At 67.5% G+C, this 16,168-nt stretch overlaps 2 protein-coding genes across 14 annotated transcripts in view; both read left to right on the top strand.

Moving 5' to 3' along the window:
• Positions 1-13,129, top strand: part of DGKZ (diacylglycerol kinase zeta) — a 36,418-nt gene extending 23,289 nt beyond the window's left edge. For 3 of the 11 annotated variants that reach the window (XM_062196234.1, XM_062196229.1, XM_062196231.1), the window contains exons 2-29: positions 2,636-2,744; positions 3,011-3,106; positions 3,371-3,448; positions 4,462-4,518; positions 4,767-4,835; positions 5,626-5,697; positions 5,783-5,899; positions 5,982-6,053; positions 6,225-6,320; positions 6,397-6,479; positions 6,579-6,639; positions 6,729-6,842; positions 6,937-7,077; positions 7,896-7,974; positions 8,124-8,179; positions 8,291-8,353; positions 8,603-8,676; positions 8,762-8,873; positions 9,194-9,393; positions 9,485-9,909; positions 10,022-10,062; positions 10,469-10,608; positions 11,018-11,049; positions 11,304-11,347; positions 11,711-11,831; positions 11,922-11,955; positions 12,157-12,256; positions 12,436-13,129. In XM_062196234.1, coding sequence (XP_062052218.1) covers positions 2,636-2,744; positions 3,011-3,106; positions 3,371-3,448; positions 4,462-4,518; positions 4,767-4,835; positions 5,626-5,697; positions 5,783-5,899; positions 5,982-6,053; positions 6,225-6,320; positions 6,397-6,479; positions 6,579-6,639; positions 6,729-6,842; positions 6,937-7,077; positions 7,896-7,974; positions 8,124-8,179; positions 8,291-8,353; positions 8,603-8,676; positions 8,762-8,873; positions 9,194-9,393; positions 9,485-9,909; positions 10,022-10,062; positions 10,469-10,608; positions 11,018-11,049; positions 11,304-11,347; positions 11,711-11,831; positions 11,922-11,955; positions 12,157-12,256; positions 12,436-12,552 — 2,803 coding nt within the window. In that variant the 3' untranslated portion in view covers positions 12,553-13,129. The remainder of the gene's footprint in view (positions 1-2,635; positions 2,745-3,010; positions 3,107-3,370; positions 3,449-4,461; positions 4,519-4,766; positions 4,836-5,625; positions 5,698-5,782; positions 5,900-5,981; positions 6,054-6,224; positions 6,321-6,396; positions 6,480-6,578; positions 6,640-6,728; positions 6,843-6,936; positions 7,078-7,895; positions 7,975-8,123; positions 8,180-8,290; positions 8,354-8,602; positions 8,677-8,761; positions 8,874-9,193; positions 9,394-9,484; positions 9,910-10,021; positions 10,063-10,468; positions 10,609-11,017; positions 11,050-11,303; positions 11,348-11,710; positions 11,832-11,921; positions 11,956-12,156; positions 12,257-12,435) is intronic. The other 8 variants (XM_062196235.1, XM_062196239.1, XM_062196237.1 and 5 more) reach the window with 6 other exon arrangements.
• Positions 13,130-13,349: 220 nt separating this feature from the next.
• On the top strand, positions 13,350-15,972 carry MDK (midkine). Of its 3 annotated transcripts, none has more exons than XM_062198018.1 (5): positions 13,350-13,668; positions 14,444-14,520; positions 14,675-14,842; positions 14,958-15,119; positions 15,665-15,972. In XM_062198018.1, the coding sequence occupies exons 2-5, from the start codon at positions 14,445-14,447 to the stop codon at positions 15,688-15,690; spliced, it is 432 nt and encodes a 143-aa protein (XP_062054002.1). In that variant the 5' UTR covers positions 13,350-13,668; position 14,444; the 3' UTR covers positions 15,691-15,972. The 3 variants fall into 3 exon arrangements, with proteins under 3 accessions (XP_062054002.1, XP_062054004.1, XP_062054003.1); XM_062198020.1 differs by having other exon boundaries at positions 13,350-13,714; XM_062198019.1 differs by lacking the exon at positions 13,350-13,668 and adding an exon at positions 14,105-14,184.
• Positions 15,973-16,168: the final 196 nt, after the last annotated feature.

Below are 16,168 nucleotides of genomic sequence, written 5' to 3'. Positions count from 1 at the left end.
CAGAGATGAGAGTGCCTAGCCTGTCACGCAGTGGGTATCTAGTTAGTGGGACTGTCAGCCTCCCTCCTCCAGGTCCCTTCCCTCCCCTCCCCAGCCAGCTACTGCCCCCCCTCAGGTGCTGGGGGGGGGAGCGGAGATCGAGTTCCCACGCTGGCTCCTCACTGGCTGTGCACTCTGCACCTCGCTGTCCCCAGCAGGACCAGTGTGACACAGCGGCTGTTCTTGGGGAGGTTGTGGCTGGCCAGCTGATTCGAGTGTGTGTGGAGCGGGCACTCCCTGCCCCTGGGACTGTCCTGCCCAGTTGGTCTGCTGTAAGGGGGCCACTTTTTTTTTTTTTTAAATTTTTGACAGGCAGAGTGGACAGTGAGAGAGAGACAGAGAGAAAGGTCTTCCTTTTGCCGTTGGTTCACCCTCCAATGGCCGCCGCGGTAGGCGCGCTGCGGCCCGTGCACCGCGCTGATCTGATGGCAGGAGCCAGGTGCTTATCCTGGTCTCCCATGGGGTACAGGGCCCAAGGACTTGGGCCATCCTCCACTGCACTCCCTGGGGCCACTTTTTTGGAGCCGAGAGCTCTGCCCTGCCCTCTGCTCATCAGCGGGACCTAGGGACTCGTCCCAGGCAGAGATCCGCAGCCAGGCAGTCTTGGGCCCTGCTTCTCCGGCCACAGTTGCCTCCACTCCTCAGAGACCCCTCAGCCCTGGGCACCCCTCCCTCAGCACCCCTGCACCTGGTCTGAAGCTGCCGACGCCAGCCACAGGGCAAAGCAGAGTGGGGTGGGTTGGAGGAGCAGGCGCCATCTCTGGCCCCACGCTGGGCTTCCCCCAGCACCTCGGCTGCCACTGCGCTGTGCCATGCTGGGACTCCCCTCAGCCCGTCACAGCCTCAGGGCCCTGAGAACATCTGATGGAGGCTGCAGGTGGCCCCGAACCCTGAACCAGCCCCGGCTCCCTGCCCCTGTTGGGAGAGGTGGGGGGGCCACAAGCCTGATACCAGCGGCCAGGGGAGGAGGTGAGGGCAGGGAGGAGGCGAGCGGGGCACAGCTTCAGCAAGGGTGGAGCCTCCGTGCAGAGGAGCCGTGCGGAGGGAGTCGAGGGCGGCTTAGTGTCTGCACCAGGGCCCAGGAGGGGGCGCAGGGCGGGGCGGGCCTCACACCTGGGACGGCCATGCCCTGCCCTCCAGAAAGGCCGTGCTTCCCAGGACTCCCACAGATGCACAGGCGCGCCCCAAACCTGGGGGCTGGGCGTTTGGCTGGAGCCCTGGGTGTCCCCTCAGTGAAGGGGGGGGGCGGCTCGCGGGTAAGCTGACCACAGCTCCCTGAAGCCTGCTCTCCCGCCCCGGGGCCTTTGACCCCTGAGCCAGCACCCAGGGCCGGGAGGGTCTGGGTGATACCAGGATGGGGTTCCCGTTTCCTTGTCGTAGCTTGGTGTGTGCCGTTACCCCAGGAGGGGCTGCCTAACCTGCACAGGGCAAAGCCAGACGCCCAGCGACAGCCAGAGGCAAGCCCTGGGCCCTTGGTCTGCTCTAGCTTCCGTTTCCCATCAGCTTCCGGCAGGGGCTTTGGGCCCAGGGCCCTGTGGATTATGGTGCCGGGCAGGGCAGGCCCCTCCTACCGAGAACTCCTAGGCGAGCATCAGGGCCCCCCTGAGAATACCCTGGTGGCCCAGATGCCCTGTTCATGGAGGCCCGAACCGTGGCTGCCCTCAGCCCTCCCTCCCCGGGTGCAGGCTGTGAGCAAGGCAGGGCCCGGCTCCTGATGCTGCTGGTCTCTGTGCCCCACAGCCGCCCGCCCGCCCCGGCCCATGGAGACCCTTAGGAGACACTTCCGGCGGCGGCGTGGGAGTGTGGGGCTGCCCACGGGCAAGGCCCGGCGCCGCTCCCCCGCGGGGCAGGCCTCCTCCTCGCTGGCTCAGCGGCGCCGCTCCAGCTCCAGCGCACAGCTCCAGGGCTGCTTCCTGGGCTGCGGGGTGGGTGCGCAAGGCAGCAGCCGCCGCCGCCGCTCCAGCACCGCACCCCCTGCCTGCAACCCCCGCTTCGCCGTCGAGGAGGTTCCCGGCCTCCAAGCCGCCACGGTGGGGACCCGGCTGCCGGGGGCACCCCTGCTGTTGACTGGGCTTGTGGGCATGGAGGAAGAGGGGGTCGAGGAGGAAGATGCGACAGCTGGCGCCCCGAGTGCTGCGCAGCCACGCACCGCGACACCAGGGCGCCCCCGGCACTGGGGCGTGCGGCCACGGCTGCCCCTGCCGCGTTGCCTGCGCCGGGCCTCCTCCCACCTGCTCCCTGCCGACGTGGTCTACGGCTGTGCCCTGTGGGGCCTGCATGGCTGCTACCGGCGCCTCAGCCAGCAGCGGCTCTCAGGCCAGCACCTCGGCCCGGGCGGTCGAAGAGCCTCGGGCGCGGCGGCGGGCTCCGTGGTGCCGGCCCGCGTGCGCCCCCTATGCCGCAGGCGCCAGGTAGCCCTACGGCGCAAGTCAGCCGGACCCCAGGCGTGGAGCGCCCTGCTTGTGTAGGTACCGCCGCGGCCGGCGGAGCGAGTGGGCTGGTGCAGGGAGTCTCCGGCCGCAGTGTGGGCAGAGACCCCAGGTGGGGCGGGGAGGGAGCGAGGTTCGTCTGGCCGCAGCTGTCTCCTCTTTTGCAGGAAAGCCATCACCAAGTCCGGCCTCCCGCACCTGGCTCCTCCCCCGCCGGCCCCCGGGGCCCTGTGCGGCGAGCCTGAGCGCCAGATCCGGAGCACCGTGGACTGGAGTGTGAGTGGCGTGGCAGGCAGAGGGGCCGCGGGTGCTGTGGGCAGCCGGGGCAGGAGTCCGTGGGCCTGTGCGGTCCCGGCAGTCCGGGGGTGGGGGGTACCACCTTTGAGCCAAGCCTTGAAGAGTAGGGACAGTGGGGAAAAGGGGACAGCCTAGCAGAGGGTGGTGGCTGGAGCAAGAACGTCTTAGGCGAGAGAAGCGTGGCAGGGCGGATGGCGGGGGCCGAGCTGCCCGCAGGCGCTGAGCACGTCTGTCCCGTGGTCTAGGAGTCAGCAACGTATGGGGAGCACATCTGGTTCGAGACCAACGTGTCGGGGGACTTCTGCTATGTTGGGGAGCAGTACTGTGTAGCCAAGATGTTGGTGAGTGCCTGCCCTGTGGCCTGCTGCCCCCTGGCGGTAGAGCAGGGTCTGACTCCTGCTGGCCTGGGGAAGGTGGAAACCAGCTCTCCCCCTGAGCGCGCTGCCGATGGCCAGGGGAATGGGGCCTTTGTCCTGATGCCAGGCACCAGGCGGGAGTCCCCAGCGCACGTGGAGGGGCAACGCTGGGCCAGATGCAGAGGGTTTGCCTGCCTGGAGGCCGGGTCCGGCTGGAGTGACCTGCAGCCCGCTCTCTCTGTCCCGCAGCAGAAGTCAGTGTCGCGGAGAAAGTGCGCAGCCTGCAAGATCGTGGTGCACACCCCCTGCATCGAGCAGCTGGAGAAGGTGAGTGGCTGCTCGGACCTTCCCGCCTTCTTTGGGCACCGAAGCCCTGGTAGCACATACAGGCGTGTGTCTGCACGTGCGTGTGCGCTTTGCACATACACCGCCTGCCAGGAGTGACCCAGCAAGCGTGGTACCAAGGGCCCAAGGACCCTGGAACCAAAATGCCCCTGCCCACCGCCCCGCACCGTGTCCTCACTGCCTGGAGCAAGGCTGGCACGGAGAGGGCTCAGTGCTCAGTGGGGTGCATTGATGAATGACTGCCCCTGTGCCTTTGATCACATCCAAACTGTGCCTGCCAGATTGATTCCCTGTGGCTGGGCTTGTCCAGTGTCACTCCGAAGCCTGGCTCTGCCCCCTCCACGCTGCCTCTGTAGAGGTCTTCCCCGCGAGGCCCTGTCCACGGCGGGTCAAGCCAGGGGTCGCGGGGTTGTGGGGCAGACCAGGGCTCCCCCACCTGCACGAACCTAGGCCAGCCCTCAGCAAAGCCCTTAGCACTGGGAAGGGCATGAACAAAGCCAGCGTGGCTGCCTCCCTGGCCCCCGTACACCTGTTGTGGGCTGGGGCAGGGACCAGGACCGGTAGGAAAAGAGAAATAGACACGCAGTCCCAGGCGGCGTGGAGCCCTTCGGCTGGGGGGAGAGCTGAACCAGGGCTCAGCGAGGCAGCACCCGGTCAGCACGGTGTGCGGCAGGAACCGGTGGCTGCGTTGCCAGGTTGGGGTGCAGGAGGGTGAGGAGAGGCGGAGGATGAGCCCCCCGGGGCCCCCTTTCATGGGGGAGATGGACAGGGAACTCCTCCCTCCCTCCCTGGCCCTGAGCAGAGGAAGGAGAGGACCCCGTGGCTGGTGGGCAGGGGGACTTGAGAGGAGGGGCGTCCCGTACTCTGAGGGCTCCCAGGGGAGACTTGGGGCACAGCTTACTGTGAGGATGACTCTGGGTGACCCTGGCCTGGCCAGATGCCTTGACCCCAAAGGAAAGTCCCAACCCTTTGGTGGTCACTTCATTGTTCCACAGATAAATTTCCGCTGTAAGCCATCCTTCCGGGAATCGGGCTCCAGGAATGTCCGTGAGGTGAGTGGACCTCCCTGCAGTGCTGCCCCCGGCCACCAGGGGGCTCCAGCTCCCCGGGCAGGGGCCAGGCCGCGGGGGTGAGGCTGGCTGCCCTGCAGTGGCTGGTGCCTGCTGCTTCCCTCTGTCCCCCGTGGCTAAGCTGCCCCTCCTCACCGCATGCCCCCAGCCCCCAGCCCTCCCTATCGGTGGGCCACAGGGTGCGGGCCGCCCCTCCCCACTCACTGCAGTAACTTTTCTCTGCTCCCCAGCCAACCTTCGTGCGGCACCACTGGGTGCACAGGAGGCGCCAGGACGGCAAGTGTCGGCACTGTGGCAAGGTGAGGGCTCCGCCCGGTGCAGGTCCATCGCTGGCTGTGGCCGCAGAGTGCAGAGTCCCAAGCAGGCGCTCAGTCTGCCTGCCCTGACGCGTCCATCGCTCTTGTCCCTGGGCTGAGCAAGGCAGGAAGTTCTCTCCGCGGATGTTTGCGGCGCACCCGTGGCGTGCCCAGCCGGGCAGTGAGCCCCTGCCCCGCTGCGGGGGGACCTGTGCAGTGCCTCCCAGAGCTCCTGTGAGCCTGTGCGGGTCTCCCAGACGCCCTTGGGGGCATCATTCGCTTCCTTGCCTCCATTTTTTTTTTCTTTTAAAGATTTATTTATTTATCTATTTTGAAAGGGAGAGGGAGAAAGGGATATCTTCCATTCTCTGGTTCACTCCCTCAATGAAACCAGGAACAGAAACCTGGAATACCATCCGGGTCTCCCACATGGGTGCAGGGGCCCACGCACTTGGGCCATCTTCCACTGCTTCCCCAGGTACATTAGCAGGGAGCTGGATCCGAAGAGGAGCAGCCAGGACTCGAACCGGCACCCATATAGGATGCTGGCACTGCAGGGTTATCACACTGGCTCAGTGCCAGCCCCCATGCCCCCTGCTCGTCTGGCCCCTCAGTCAGCGTCAGCTCTCGGGGCACTTCTCTGTTAGTTTTTTTTTTTTTTTTTTTTTTTTTTTTTTTGTCTGATTTTGGAAAGGGCTCCATTTCCTTGGGGGAAGGGAAGCTGGCAGCCGAGGAGGGCCCGGCTCTGCGGCTCGGCAGCTCCGGCGTCCAGCCACCCCCCTGTGTCCCCCAGGGCTTCCAGCAGAAGTTCACCTTCCACAGCAAAGAGATTGTGGCCATCAGCTGCTCCTGGTGCAAGCAGGCGGTGAGTGGTGCGCCCGGCTGCCCCTGCCCCAGGCGGGTCCGCAGCCCCCGGCTCTCGGCTCAGCCGCGCCCGTGCTCTGCTCCAGTACCACAGCAAGGTGTCCTGCTTCATGCTGCAGCAGATCGAGGAGCCGTGCTCGCTGGGGGTGCACGCGGCCGTGGTCATCCCGCCCACCTGGATCCTGCGCGCCCGGAGGCCGCAGGTGAGTGCGCGCGCTCAGGCCGGCCCGGAGCCGCCAGCCTGGCCTGCCCACCGTGCCGCCACGGCCCCTGCTTCCCTTGCAGAACACCCTCAAGGCGAGCAAGAAGAAAAAGAGGGCGTCATTCAAGAGGAAGTCCAGCAAGAAGGGGCCCGAGGTCAGGGCCAGGGCCGGCCGGGGGTCGGGGGAACACCGGCGGGAGGCAGGTTGGGGGCACAGCCTGGGCTCAGCAGGCCCCAGGTACCTGAGGGTGCGCCTGGCGGGGAGGGGAACAAGGGGGCGGGGACCTCGGGGCTGGGAAGAGCCTCACGGACCCCGTGTCTCCCAGGAGGGCCGCTGGAGGCCCTTCATCATCAGGCCCACCCCGTCCCCCCTCATGAAGCCCCTGCTGGTGTTTGTAAACCCCAAGAGTGGGGGCAACCAGGTGAGTGCAGCCTCCCCACCCCCTCGCCGGGCCCATCGCCGGAGCCACCGCCTGCAGCACGCCCTGTCCCTCGCAGGGCGCCAAGATCATCCAGTCCTTCCTCTGGTATCTCAACCCCCGACAAGTGTTTGACCTGAGCCAGGGAGGGCCCAAGGAGGCGTAAGTGCCCGCGGGGCAGGGTGGGGGTCGGAGGTCACCCAGCTCCCAGGCTGCAGCTCAGAGATCCCAACCTGTTCCTGTCGTCCCCCCATCCCCCAGGCTGGAGATGTACCGCAAGGTGCACAACTTGCGCATCCTGGCGTGTGGGGGTGATGGCACGGTGAGTTCTCTGGGGGCCGGGGGCGTGGCACCACGGTCCGTGTGCCCTGCCCGCTCGGCCTGAGCCGCCTCTGCCATGCTGTCCTCCAGGTTGGCTGGATTCTCTCCACCCTGGACCAGCTGCGCTTAAAGCCGCCGCCGCCTGTGGCCATCCTGCCGCTGGGTACCGGCAACGACTTGGCGCGTACCCTCAACTGGGGCGGGGTGAGCACCCTCAGGAGGGGTGGGCATGGGGCCGGGAGCTGGGGGTGGGGGTCTCGACCACAGCAGGGGCTCAGGGGCTGCCTCCTCCCACCAGGGCTACACAGACGAGCCCGTGTCCAAGATCCTCTCCCACGTGGAAGAGGGGAACGTGGTGCAGCTGGACCGCTGGGACCTCCGCGCGGAGCCCAATCCCGAGGCCGGGCCAGAGGAGCGAGACGAGGGTGCCACTGACCGGGTGGGTCCGCCAGGGCTCCCAGCCGGGGTGCTGGGACGTGGGCTGGTCCCTGCCTCCACACCTCGCCGTTTACTCTGATCTTGGGAGTCGTGGTTGTTGACTTCTCTTTAAGATTTAGATATTTATTTGAAAGACTTACAGAGAGAGAGAATCTTCCATCCGCTGGTTCACTCCCTAGGCAGTTGCAACGGCTGGGGCTGGGACAGGCCAAAGCCAGGAGTTGTTTTTTTTTTTTTTTCTTTCAAATATTTATTTACTTATTTGAAGGAAAGAGTTAAAGAGGTCTTCCATCCACTGGTTCACTTCCCATATGGCCGCAATGGTAGGGGCTAGGCCAGACTGAAGCCAGGAGCCAGGAACTTCTTTGGGGTCTCCCATGTGGGTGCAGGGGCCCAAGCATTTGGGCCATCCTCCCCTGCTTTCCCAGGCCTTAGCAGGAAGCTGGACTGGAAGTGGAGCAGCCAGGACACGTACCGGCATCCATATGGGATGTGGGTGCTGCCGGGCCCGCAGATGGGTGTTCACTCGGCCACTTGGCAGATCCTGGCCGGGCACCTGCTGCCTGCCGGGCACCGTTCTAAGCAGCGCACACTGCCGTACACAGCGTGTCTGGGAGCAATGCTGGGAAGAGGGGCTGGCCGGGCACTCAGGGGGGCTCACCCGGCAGCTGGGCGAGCTTCAGTGCGGTCTGTGAGTCGTGCCAAAGGCCTCTGAGAATGGCTGCCCAGCCCGAGCGAGCATGGCAGCCACTGGGGGGCCCCAGGGAGGGCACGGCTGGCGGGCCCAGCCCTCATGTTGGGCTGTCTGCCTCTTCCCAGCTCCCCCTGGATGTCTTCAACAACTACTTCAGCCTGGGCTTCGACGCCCACGTCACGCTGGAGTTCCACGAGTCCCGAGGTGGGCAGCCTCCTGCTGGGAGGCCTCCAGAGACTGGGGGTGGGGGTAGGGTCCAGGGGGAAGGGCAGACCTCACGCCCACCGGCACGAGCCCAGCAGCTCTGGCAGGCTCAGCGCGATGGACTGCCCCCACTTCTTGTCTCCACCCAGAGGCGAACCCCGAGAAGTTCAACAGCCGCTTTCGGAACAAGATGTTCTATGCCGGGGTGAGCGGGGCCGCCAGCACGCCTTCCCCCCGGACCCTGGGCTGTGAGGGGTGGCCCCTACCCTGCCCCCCGCCCCCCGCCTCCCGCCCCCGACACTCTCTCGTCCCACAGACAGCCTTCTCGGACTTCCTCATGGGCAGCTCCAAGGACCTGGCCAAACACATCCGGGTGGTGGTGAGTGGGGGGCAGGTGGTGCTGAGGTGGGGAGGGCAGGTGGGGGGCGGGTGGTACTGAGTGGGAGAAGGATGGTACTGAGTGGGGGGGTGGGTGATGGTGAATTGAGGAGGGCAAGTGAGGGGCCCAGGTGGTGGTGAGTGGGGGGGCAGCTGGTGGTGAGTTGGGGAGGGCAGGTGGGGGGGCCCAGCGGGGAGGAAGGCCTCCCCGGTGCAGGCATCCCTGAACACCACCCCTTCCTGCCTACAGTGCGATGGGACAGATCTGACCCCCAAGATCCAGGACCTGAAGCCCCAGTGCATCGTTTTCTTGAACATCCCCAGGTGAGGGGGCGGGCGCCGGGTGGGCGTCAGGCGGGCCCTGTGGCGCCCTGCGTCAGACACGGGAGCCATCCGTCACCTCCCCCAGGTACTGCGCGGGCACCATGCCCTGGGGCCACCCTGGGGAGCACCATGACTTTGAGCCCCAGCGACACGATGATGGCTACCTCGAGGTCATTGGCTTCACCATGACATCTCTGGTGAGTGGCCTGGCCCCGTGGTTGCAGCACCTAGGAGTGCAGCCTGAACATGGAAGTGGGGTCACCCCCTTACCCCCCTTCTGTGGCTCAGGTCTCGCCCTCCCTGCCTCTGTCTGCTACCTCTGGGGTCCCCCCCATGCTGCCCTCCTCTCTCTGACAAGGTTCTCACCTTGCCCTCCCCCCTCAGGCAGGGCCTCACCTGCTCCCCTCTGTGACTGGGGCCCCCACTCCGCACTGTACGGGGGTCACTCTGGGCTCCATGCTCCCTGGAAGGAGCAGCAGCCGGGCCCCCCTGTGACCCGCGCCTCCCGCGCCCACAGGCCGCGCTGCAGGTGGGCGGGCACGGCGAGCGGCTGACACAGTGCCGCGAGGTGCTGCTCAGCACGTCCAAGGCCATCCCAGTGCAGGTGGACGGTGAGCCCTGCAAGCTGGCGGCCTCCCGCATCCGCATCGCCCTGCGCAACCAGGCCACCATGGTGCAGAAGGCCAAGCGGCGGAGCGCCACGCCCCTGCACAGCGAGTATGCCCCTCTCGCCCCGACAGTCCCTGCGGCCCGGGGGGCCCCCTGGCAGGGCCGCTGCTGAGGCCCCTCTCGCCGACCCTGCCCACAGCCAGCAGCCGGTGCCCGAGCAGCTTCGGATCCAGGTGAGCAGGGTCAGCATGCACGACTACGAGGCCCTGCATTACGACAAGGAGCAGCTCAGGGAGGCTTGTGAGTGGCAGCGGGGCTGGGCCGAGGAGCGGGAAGGGCAGCGGGGGCCCAGGGCCCCGCCAGCTGCTGACACGGTGCTCCGTCCTCCAGCTGTGCCGCTGGGCACCGTGGTGGTCCCAGGAGACAGCGACCTGGAGCTCTGCCGAGCGCACATCGAGAGGCTGCAGCAGGTAGGGAGTGCGGGCCGGCCGCCTCCGTGCTGCCCCTGCCGGCCGGCTCCTGACCCACCCCGGCCTTGGCTTCTCTCCCAGCAGGAGCCCGAAGGTGCTGGAGCGCAGTCCCCCATGTGCCAGAAACTGTCCCCCAAGTGGTGTTTCCTGGACGGTGAGTCCGCCCTGGAGCGCCGGCTCTGTCTGGGGGAGCCCGGGTTGGGGCAGCAGAGGCCCTGGGCCTGCACAAGGACCTCCCTCGTGCTCAGCGACCCTCTCTCCCGCAGCCACCACTGCCAGCCGCTTCTACAGGATCGACCGTGCCCAGGTAAGACTCGGCAGGCCTGCTGCGGCCACGGCTGGTCCCCACTTGCCACCCCTGGTCACCTCCCCCTGGTGGGTGGGCTCATCCTGGCCCAGCACTCCAGATCTCTGGAGAGCACAGGGTTGGCACTAACAGAGACCAAGAAGGAGACGGCCAGGGCCAGGTCCCCTGGGGACAGGCTTGGCAGTGGGCAGAGGCTGGTGGGCCCAACACATAGGCGCCCACGACGACGAGGCATGGGGAGGCGGTGAGGGACAGCGGGACTGGCCCGGCCCTTCCCTGGCTACCCTCTTGCACAAGTACGCTCGCGGGGGAGGCTGTTCCAGGTCTGCACCTTGTCCCCTGCCATCAGGGCTCCTGGCAGGCCCTGAGCCTCAGCCTTGACCCTCAGCCCTGACCTCCCCGACAGGAACACCTCAACTACGTGACTGAGATCGCACAGGACGAGATCTACATCCTGGACCCCGAGCTGCTGGGGGCATCGGCCCGGCCTGACCTGCCAACCCCCACCTCCCCACTCCCCAACTCACCCTGCTCACCCACGCCCCGGTGAGTCCTGGCCCGCCCTCCCCCGCCTGGCTGGCTGCTGTGGGCCAGGCCCGGGCTTCCTCCCGCTCCCCGTCCCGTCCCCCGCCCCCCCCCTCCCCGCTCTGTACACCCTGCGTCCACTCCTGGAGCCCCACGCCGTGGTGCCACCCACCCCGCAGCCGTCCTGTGCTCTGGGCAGCACTCCCCGCTGCCCAGAACCCCTTATTTATTTGCCGTCTGGGTGCGCTAGACTGTGAGCTCCATGGGAGCCAGGTCTTGTTCCCTGCCTGCACCCCCAGGGCCTAGAACAGTGTGTAGTAGGCTCTCAATAAACTGTTGAAAGCGTGAAGGACGCCACCTGTCGGGGCCGGGGAGGGTGGCAGGCACGCAGGGCTGAGCGGGGTCACAGCTCATCCTGCTCTGTTTGCAGGTTACTGCAAGGGGATGCCACGCCCCCTCCAGGTGAGGCCTCTCTCCCTCCAGGGCCCCTCTTTCTCCATGGGGGTAGGAGTGAGGTCCAGGGGGAGTGACCCCCGCCATGCACAAACTGCCCCCGAGCCTGTGGGGTCTCCCGTGGTCACGTTCATGCACAGGCCCCGCCCCAGGCACACAGGCCCCAGCAGGCACACATCTCTGCACAGTGCGGCATCACACACGTGACCGCAGCTTCCAGGCCTGGCTGTGGCCCCGGCATGACGGGCGGGTGTTCTGTGCAGGTGAGGAGTTGATTGAAGCCGCCAGGAGGAACGACTTCTGCAAGGTACCAGCTCCAGGCAGCAGCCGCTGCCCCACCGCAGCCCCCTCTGGCCCTGGGGAGTGGGGCCCATTCAGGTGCTGTCATGGCTGGCATTGGCACTCTGCGGGGTCCCCATAGCAACTGTCTCATTCCACCTTGGCCTGTCTGAACAGGCCCCAACGGGTGCTTCCTACCAAGGGGCCTCCACCTCAATCCACCCATCCCTGGTGTAGCTAGAAAGCTTGGTTGTCCGTGCCGCTGGGGTGAGAGAGGCCTGTGGTCTCTCCCTGGATGTTCCAGTGAGACCCCCCAGAGGGAGTGCCCCGGGTGAGCGGGAAGGAGGGGCGGCTGGAGGGGGCCCAGCCCTGCTCTGCCTCCTGCCCTCAGCTCCAGGAACTGCATCGAGCGGGAGGCGACCTCCTGCACCGTGACGGGCGGAACCGCACGCTGCTGCACCACGCGGTGAGCGCTGGCAGCAAGGACGTGGTCCGCTACCTGCTGGACCACGGTGAGCGGGTGCCCCTGGGGCCCGGGGGGGGGGGGGGCGGGAGGCAGGCAGGCTGCCAGGCCGCTCTGACCATCCCCTTCGCCCCTCCAGCCCCTCCAGAGATCCTCGATGCCGTGGAGGAAAAGTGAGTGGGCGCTGCAGGACCCTGGGTGCCCTGGACATCCGCCCTGCCCTCCCCCAGTGCCTGCCCCGCTCCCCCCCCCCATTTGGCCTGTCTGTCATCCTCTGGGATGCCCCTGGCCCCAGAGCCCCGATCTCCCGCCCTTCCTGATGCTGCCGGGAGCCAGGTGGGCAGGGGGAGTCACCAGCAGCCCCTGCCTCACAGCGGGGAGACGTGTCTGCACCAGGCGGCCGCCCTGGGCCAGCGCACCATCTGCCACTACATCGTGGAGGCCGGGGCCTCCCTCATGAAGACGGACCAGCAGGTGAGCGGAGCCTCAGGGCCGACCTCTCCCAGACCTGGGAGCCAGGGCGGGGTGGGGCTTAGGAATTTGAAACTGTCCAGACCCCGAGAAACCCGAGCCCCAGCCCGAGCCCGAGGCGACGGGGAGGAGCCGGTGGGCTGGCCTCCGTCTCACCCTGCTGGGCCCGCCCCCTCCCCCAGGGGGACACACCCCGGCAGCGCGCCGAGAAGGCTCGGGACACGGAGCTGGCCGCCTACCTGGAAAACCGGCAGCACTACCAGATGGTCCAGCGGGAGGACCAGGAGACGGCCGTGTAGCCGCGAGGCCCGCCCCGGGCACAGGGGGCACCGACCAGCCAGAGGAGCAGCGCCCTCCCTGCCCGCCTCACTGCCACATTCCAGTCGCATGGCCCCGGGGGGACCCGTGTCCCAGGGAAGGAGCCCCATGCTGCGCCCACCCAGGGCAGGACTCTGAGGAGCACGGGGCGGGGGTCACCTGTCCACCCCCGCACACACCCAGACCCCAGCCCAACCCGGAGACTCGCAGGGAGTTAGGAAACGGGTTGGGCTGGACGGGCCTGTGCAGGGGCCGGGGCTGGCCCCTCGGGACAGCAGATGCCCGGCTTGGACGTCGGGGCGGGGCTGGGGGCTGGAGGCCCCTCCCGGGAGGCTTGGGGCTGAGGTTCCCCAGGCACCTGGCGTCCAGCGGCCCGCTCCTGCACGACCCCCTCCCGGGCTTCTTCCCGGAGACGCGGAGCCCGCTGCCCTGCTTGGCACCCGCCGCGTGACCCTCCCCAGCACCCAGGCGTGTCGCCGCGGACTGCGTGGCCGGGGTGGGGGCGGGGCTCTCACGGTGACATGTTTACAGCTGGGTGTGACTCAGTAAAGTGGATTTTTTTTTCCCTTTCTGCTTTCCTCTCTTTGGGGGGGGGGGATCCGCTGCGTTATCCTCGCGTGGGGGTGGGGGGCCCTCCCGGTGGCCAGGTCCCCGCCTGGGGGTGGAGTCCGAGGGGCTGCCGGGTTCCTGACCTCTGCCCGGCTGCGGAGCCTGGCGGGGGCTGGGGGCGGAGCTGGTTCCTGCAGCTTCCCGCTTCCCGCTGGGACCACAACAATGAAAGTGAAAGAGGTGGGGCGGGGGCCCGGCCGGAGCTTCGCCCGGTGGCCAGGAGCAAGCCCCCTCCCCCAGGCCCCTGGCGGAGGTGGGCGGGGGCACAGCAGAGGAGCCCCCTGAGGCCTCGGGGTCCAGGCGCAGGACGGTCGCAGATGCCGCCTGGCCGCGCCTGGAACTTCTCAGACGGCTGCTGTCACTTCTCCAAGTTTCACCGAACCGGGCGCGGGGGCGGCTCCTCCCCAACGCCCCCCTCCGCCCCTCAGACTTGCGCTCCGGGAAGGGCGCGTGCGCCCCGCGCGTCCCTTTGGCGCCCCTTCTCCCAGGTGCGGCCGCCCAGCATCTCCTTGCCCACTTGGGGGACGGTCCGAGGTGCGGGCCGGCGCTGAGGGGCCGAGGCGGCCTGGGAGGCGGAGCGGGGACCCGGCCCCGAGCCCTCCAGAGGCGTGAATGGCGCCCGGCGGGGATAGGAGATGGACCCTGGGCCCAGGGTCGGGGGCAGGGGGCCGGGACGGGAAGCTGGGGCTGGGGGCTCAGAGAGTCGGGGCCAGGAGAGTCCCGCGTCTGAGACCCGAGGCCACGCCGATCGATCGTCGCTGGGAGCCGGGTCTCCGCCCGGGGGGCGACGGGGCGGGAGCGGAGGCGGGGACGCCCGGGTCTGGGGGCGGCGCGGGTTTGAGGGGAGGGGGCGGGGCGGGTTCTTCCCCGGTGGGGAGAGGAGGGGAGGGGGCGGGGGCCCATGTGACCGGCTCAGACCGGTTCTGGAGACAAAAGGGGCCGCGGCGGCCGGAGCGGGACAGGCCCGGCGCGGGAGGGAGCGAAGCATCGCCGGCAGCGAGCGAGTGAGCGCGCGGGGCCACGGCCCGGGGATCTGGAGGCGGGTGTCGGGGTCTGAGCTGCAGCGCAGACGCGAGGCATCCCCCAGGGAGATGTCTCCCCGCGGGGCAGCCCGAAGTCCTCCGTCCCACCGTCCCACCGCCGCCACCTTAGCGGCCTGGAAAGTGGGGCTAGTGGTGGGGCTGGGCGGCGTAAGTGCACGGTCCCCAGGGAGGGGGCCCGGGCTGGGCAGGGGACTCTGACCCCGTGTTCTGCCCCCCCCAGGATGCAGCACCGAGGCGCCCTCCTCCTCACCCTTCTCGCCCTGCTGGCGCTCACCTCCGCGGTGGCCAAAAAGAAAGGTGACGGCGACGTACGTGGCGGGGAGGGGTCGCCGAGGGAGGGCTGGGGCCGGGAAGGTGAGGCCCGCGACTTCGGGGCTGGCCGCCTGGGTCGCGAGCCCGGGACTCCAGCCCAGGCGGTCCACGCGTGAACTCCGCGCCCGGTGCGTTGCAGACAAGGTGAAAAAGGGCGGCCCGGGCAGCGAGTGCGCCGACTGGACCTGGGGCCCCTGCACCCCCAGCAGCAAGGACTGCGGCGTGGGTTTCCGTGAGGGCACCTGTGGTGCCCAGACACAGCGCATCCGGTGCAGGCTGCCCTGCAACTGGAAGAAGGAATTTGGAGGTGAGTTGGGGAGGGGGGCCGCAGGGGAGGGCAGGAAACGAGGTGGGGGGGCGGGGCGGGGCGGAACCTCACGGAAATCTCGGCTGACCTCGCCCCGGGCGCTCTCTCCCTCCAGCGGACTGCAAGTACAAGTTTGATAGCTGGGGCGCATGCGATGGGGGCACGGGCACCAAAGCCCGCCAAGGCACCCTGAAGAAGGCTCGGTACAATGCCCAGTGCCAGGAGACCATCCGCGTGACCAAGCCCTGCACCCCCAAGACCAAAGCCAAGGCCAAAGGTCGTGGGGGGGGGGGAGGCTGGGGGGTGGGAGCAAGACCTGGCTGCCCCTTGGGAGGGCAGGAGCCAAGTCTGGAGCTCTGGGTCCCTGCCAGTGACTTGGTGACACCTTAGAGCTGCAGGTACCAGAGAGTGGTCCTGGGAAGAAGTGCAGGCTGTTGGCACATCTGGCTTAGGGTTCCCCGGGCTCTGTCCCCGCAGGCTTGTCTTTGTCACCCCTGTGGCCAGAGGCAGCATCTGGCCCTGCCATGCTCAACCACGCTGCCTGTGGCTCTTAGCTCCATCCGCCTTGCAGCAGCCCAGGGGGAGCAACAGGGCTGTGGGGACCAAGCCTGGGCTTGGGAGCCTGGAGCCTGGTTTTCCGGTCGCAGGTGGAAAGCTGGGGACTGGGGATTTCCCGACATCATCATGGCCGCCCAGTCCCACCTGCTTCCGGGTCGGCTTCCCAGAAGCCACCAGGGGGCAGGATTGTCGATGGGTGTGTAGGGGGCAGGGGCTCTACCTGGCCACCTCTACTCTGCTCACGCGGTGTTTCCTGTTTTACAGCCAAGAAAGGGAAGGCAAAGGACTAGAGGCCAGACTGGGAAGCCCAGGAGCCCTGGCCTCACCTGGGGCCCCGCCATGGGCGCCCTCCCACGGACCGAAGATGGAACCCACCAGTGCCTTTGTCTATGCTTAGCTTTATCAATCACGCCCTGCCTCTTCCCTGTCCCTCCCCCACACACCCCCAAGTGCCCAAAGTGGGGAGGGACAAGGGATTCTGGGAGCTTCCCCCCAAGGGATATGACGCCCACCACCCCCTCTTGTCCCCCCCTCTATGAAATGTTACTAAGAAAACAAATAAACCAACTTTTCCCAATAAAATCTTTTCTTTTTTAATATATAAAAGCCCCTCTCTGGGGAGTTGGCTATGGAGCTTTGTTTTTGGGGACTGGTGGTTATAGAGCCTGGGAGCTTGGTGGTGGGTGTCCCCCAGGGCTCATGGAAAAAGCAAAATTGGAAGCACTCCCCCCACCGAGCCCAGCCCTCTAAGCCTGGCTGGCCTCAGCT

Source organism: Lepus europaeus, chromosome 7 (genome assembly GCF_033115175.1).
Source record: "Lepus europaeus isolate LE1 chromosome 7, mLepTim1.pri, whole genome shotgun sequence".
Lineage (NCBI taxonomy): Eukaryota > Metazoa > Chordata > Mammalia > Lagomorpha > Leporidae > Lepus > Lepus europaeus.
Note: the sequence above shows the minus strand (reverse complement) of the source record. Positions and strands in the feature narration are given on the sequence as shown.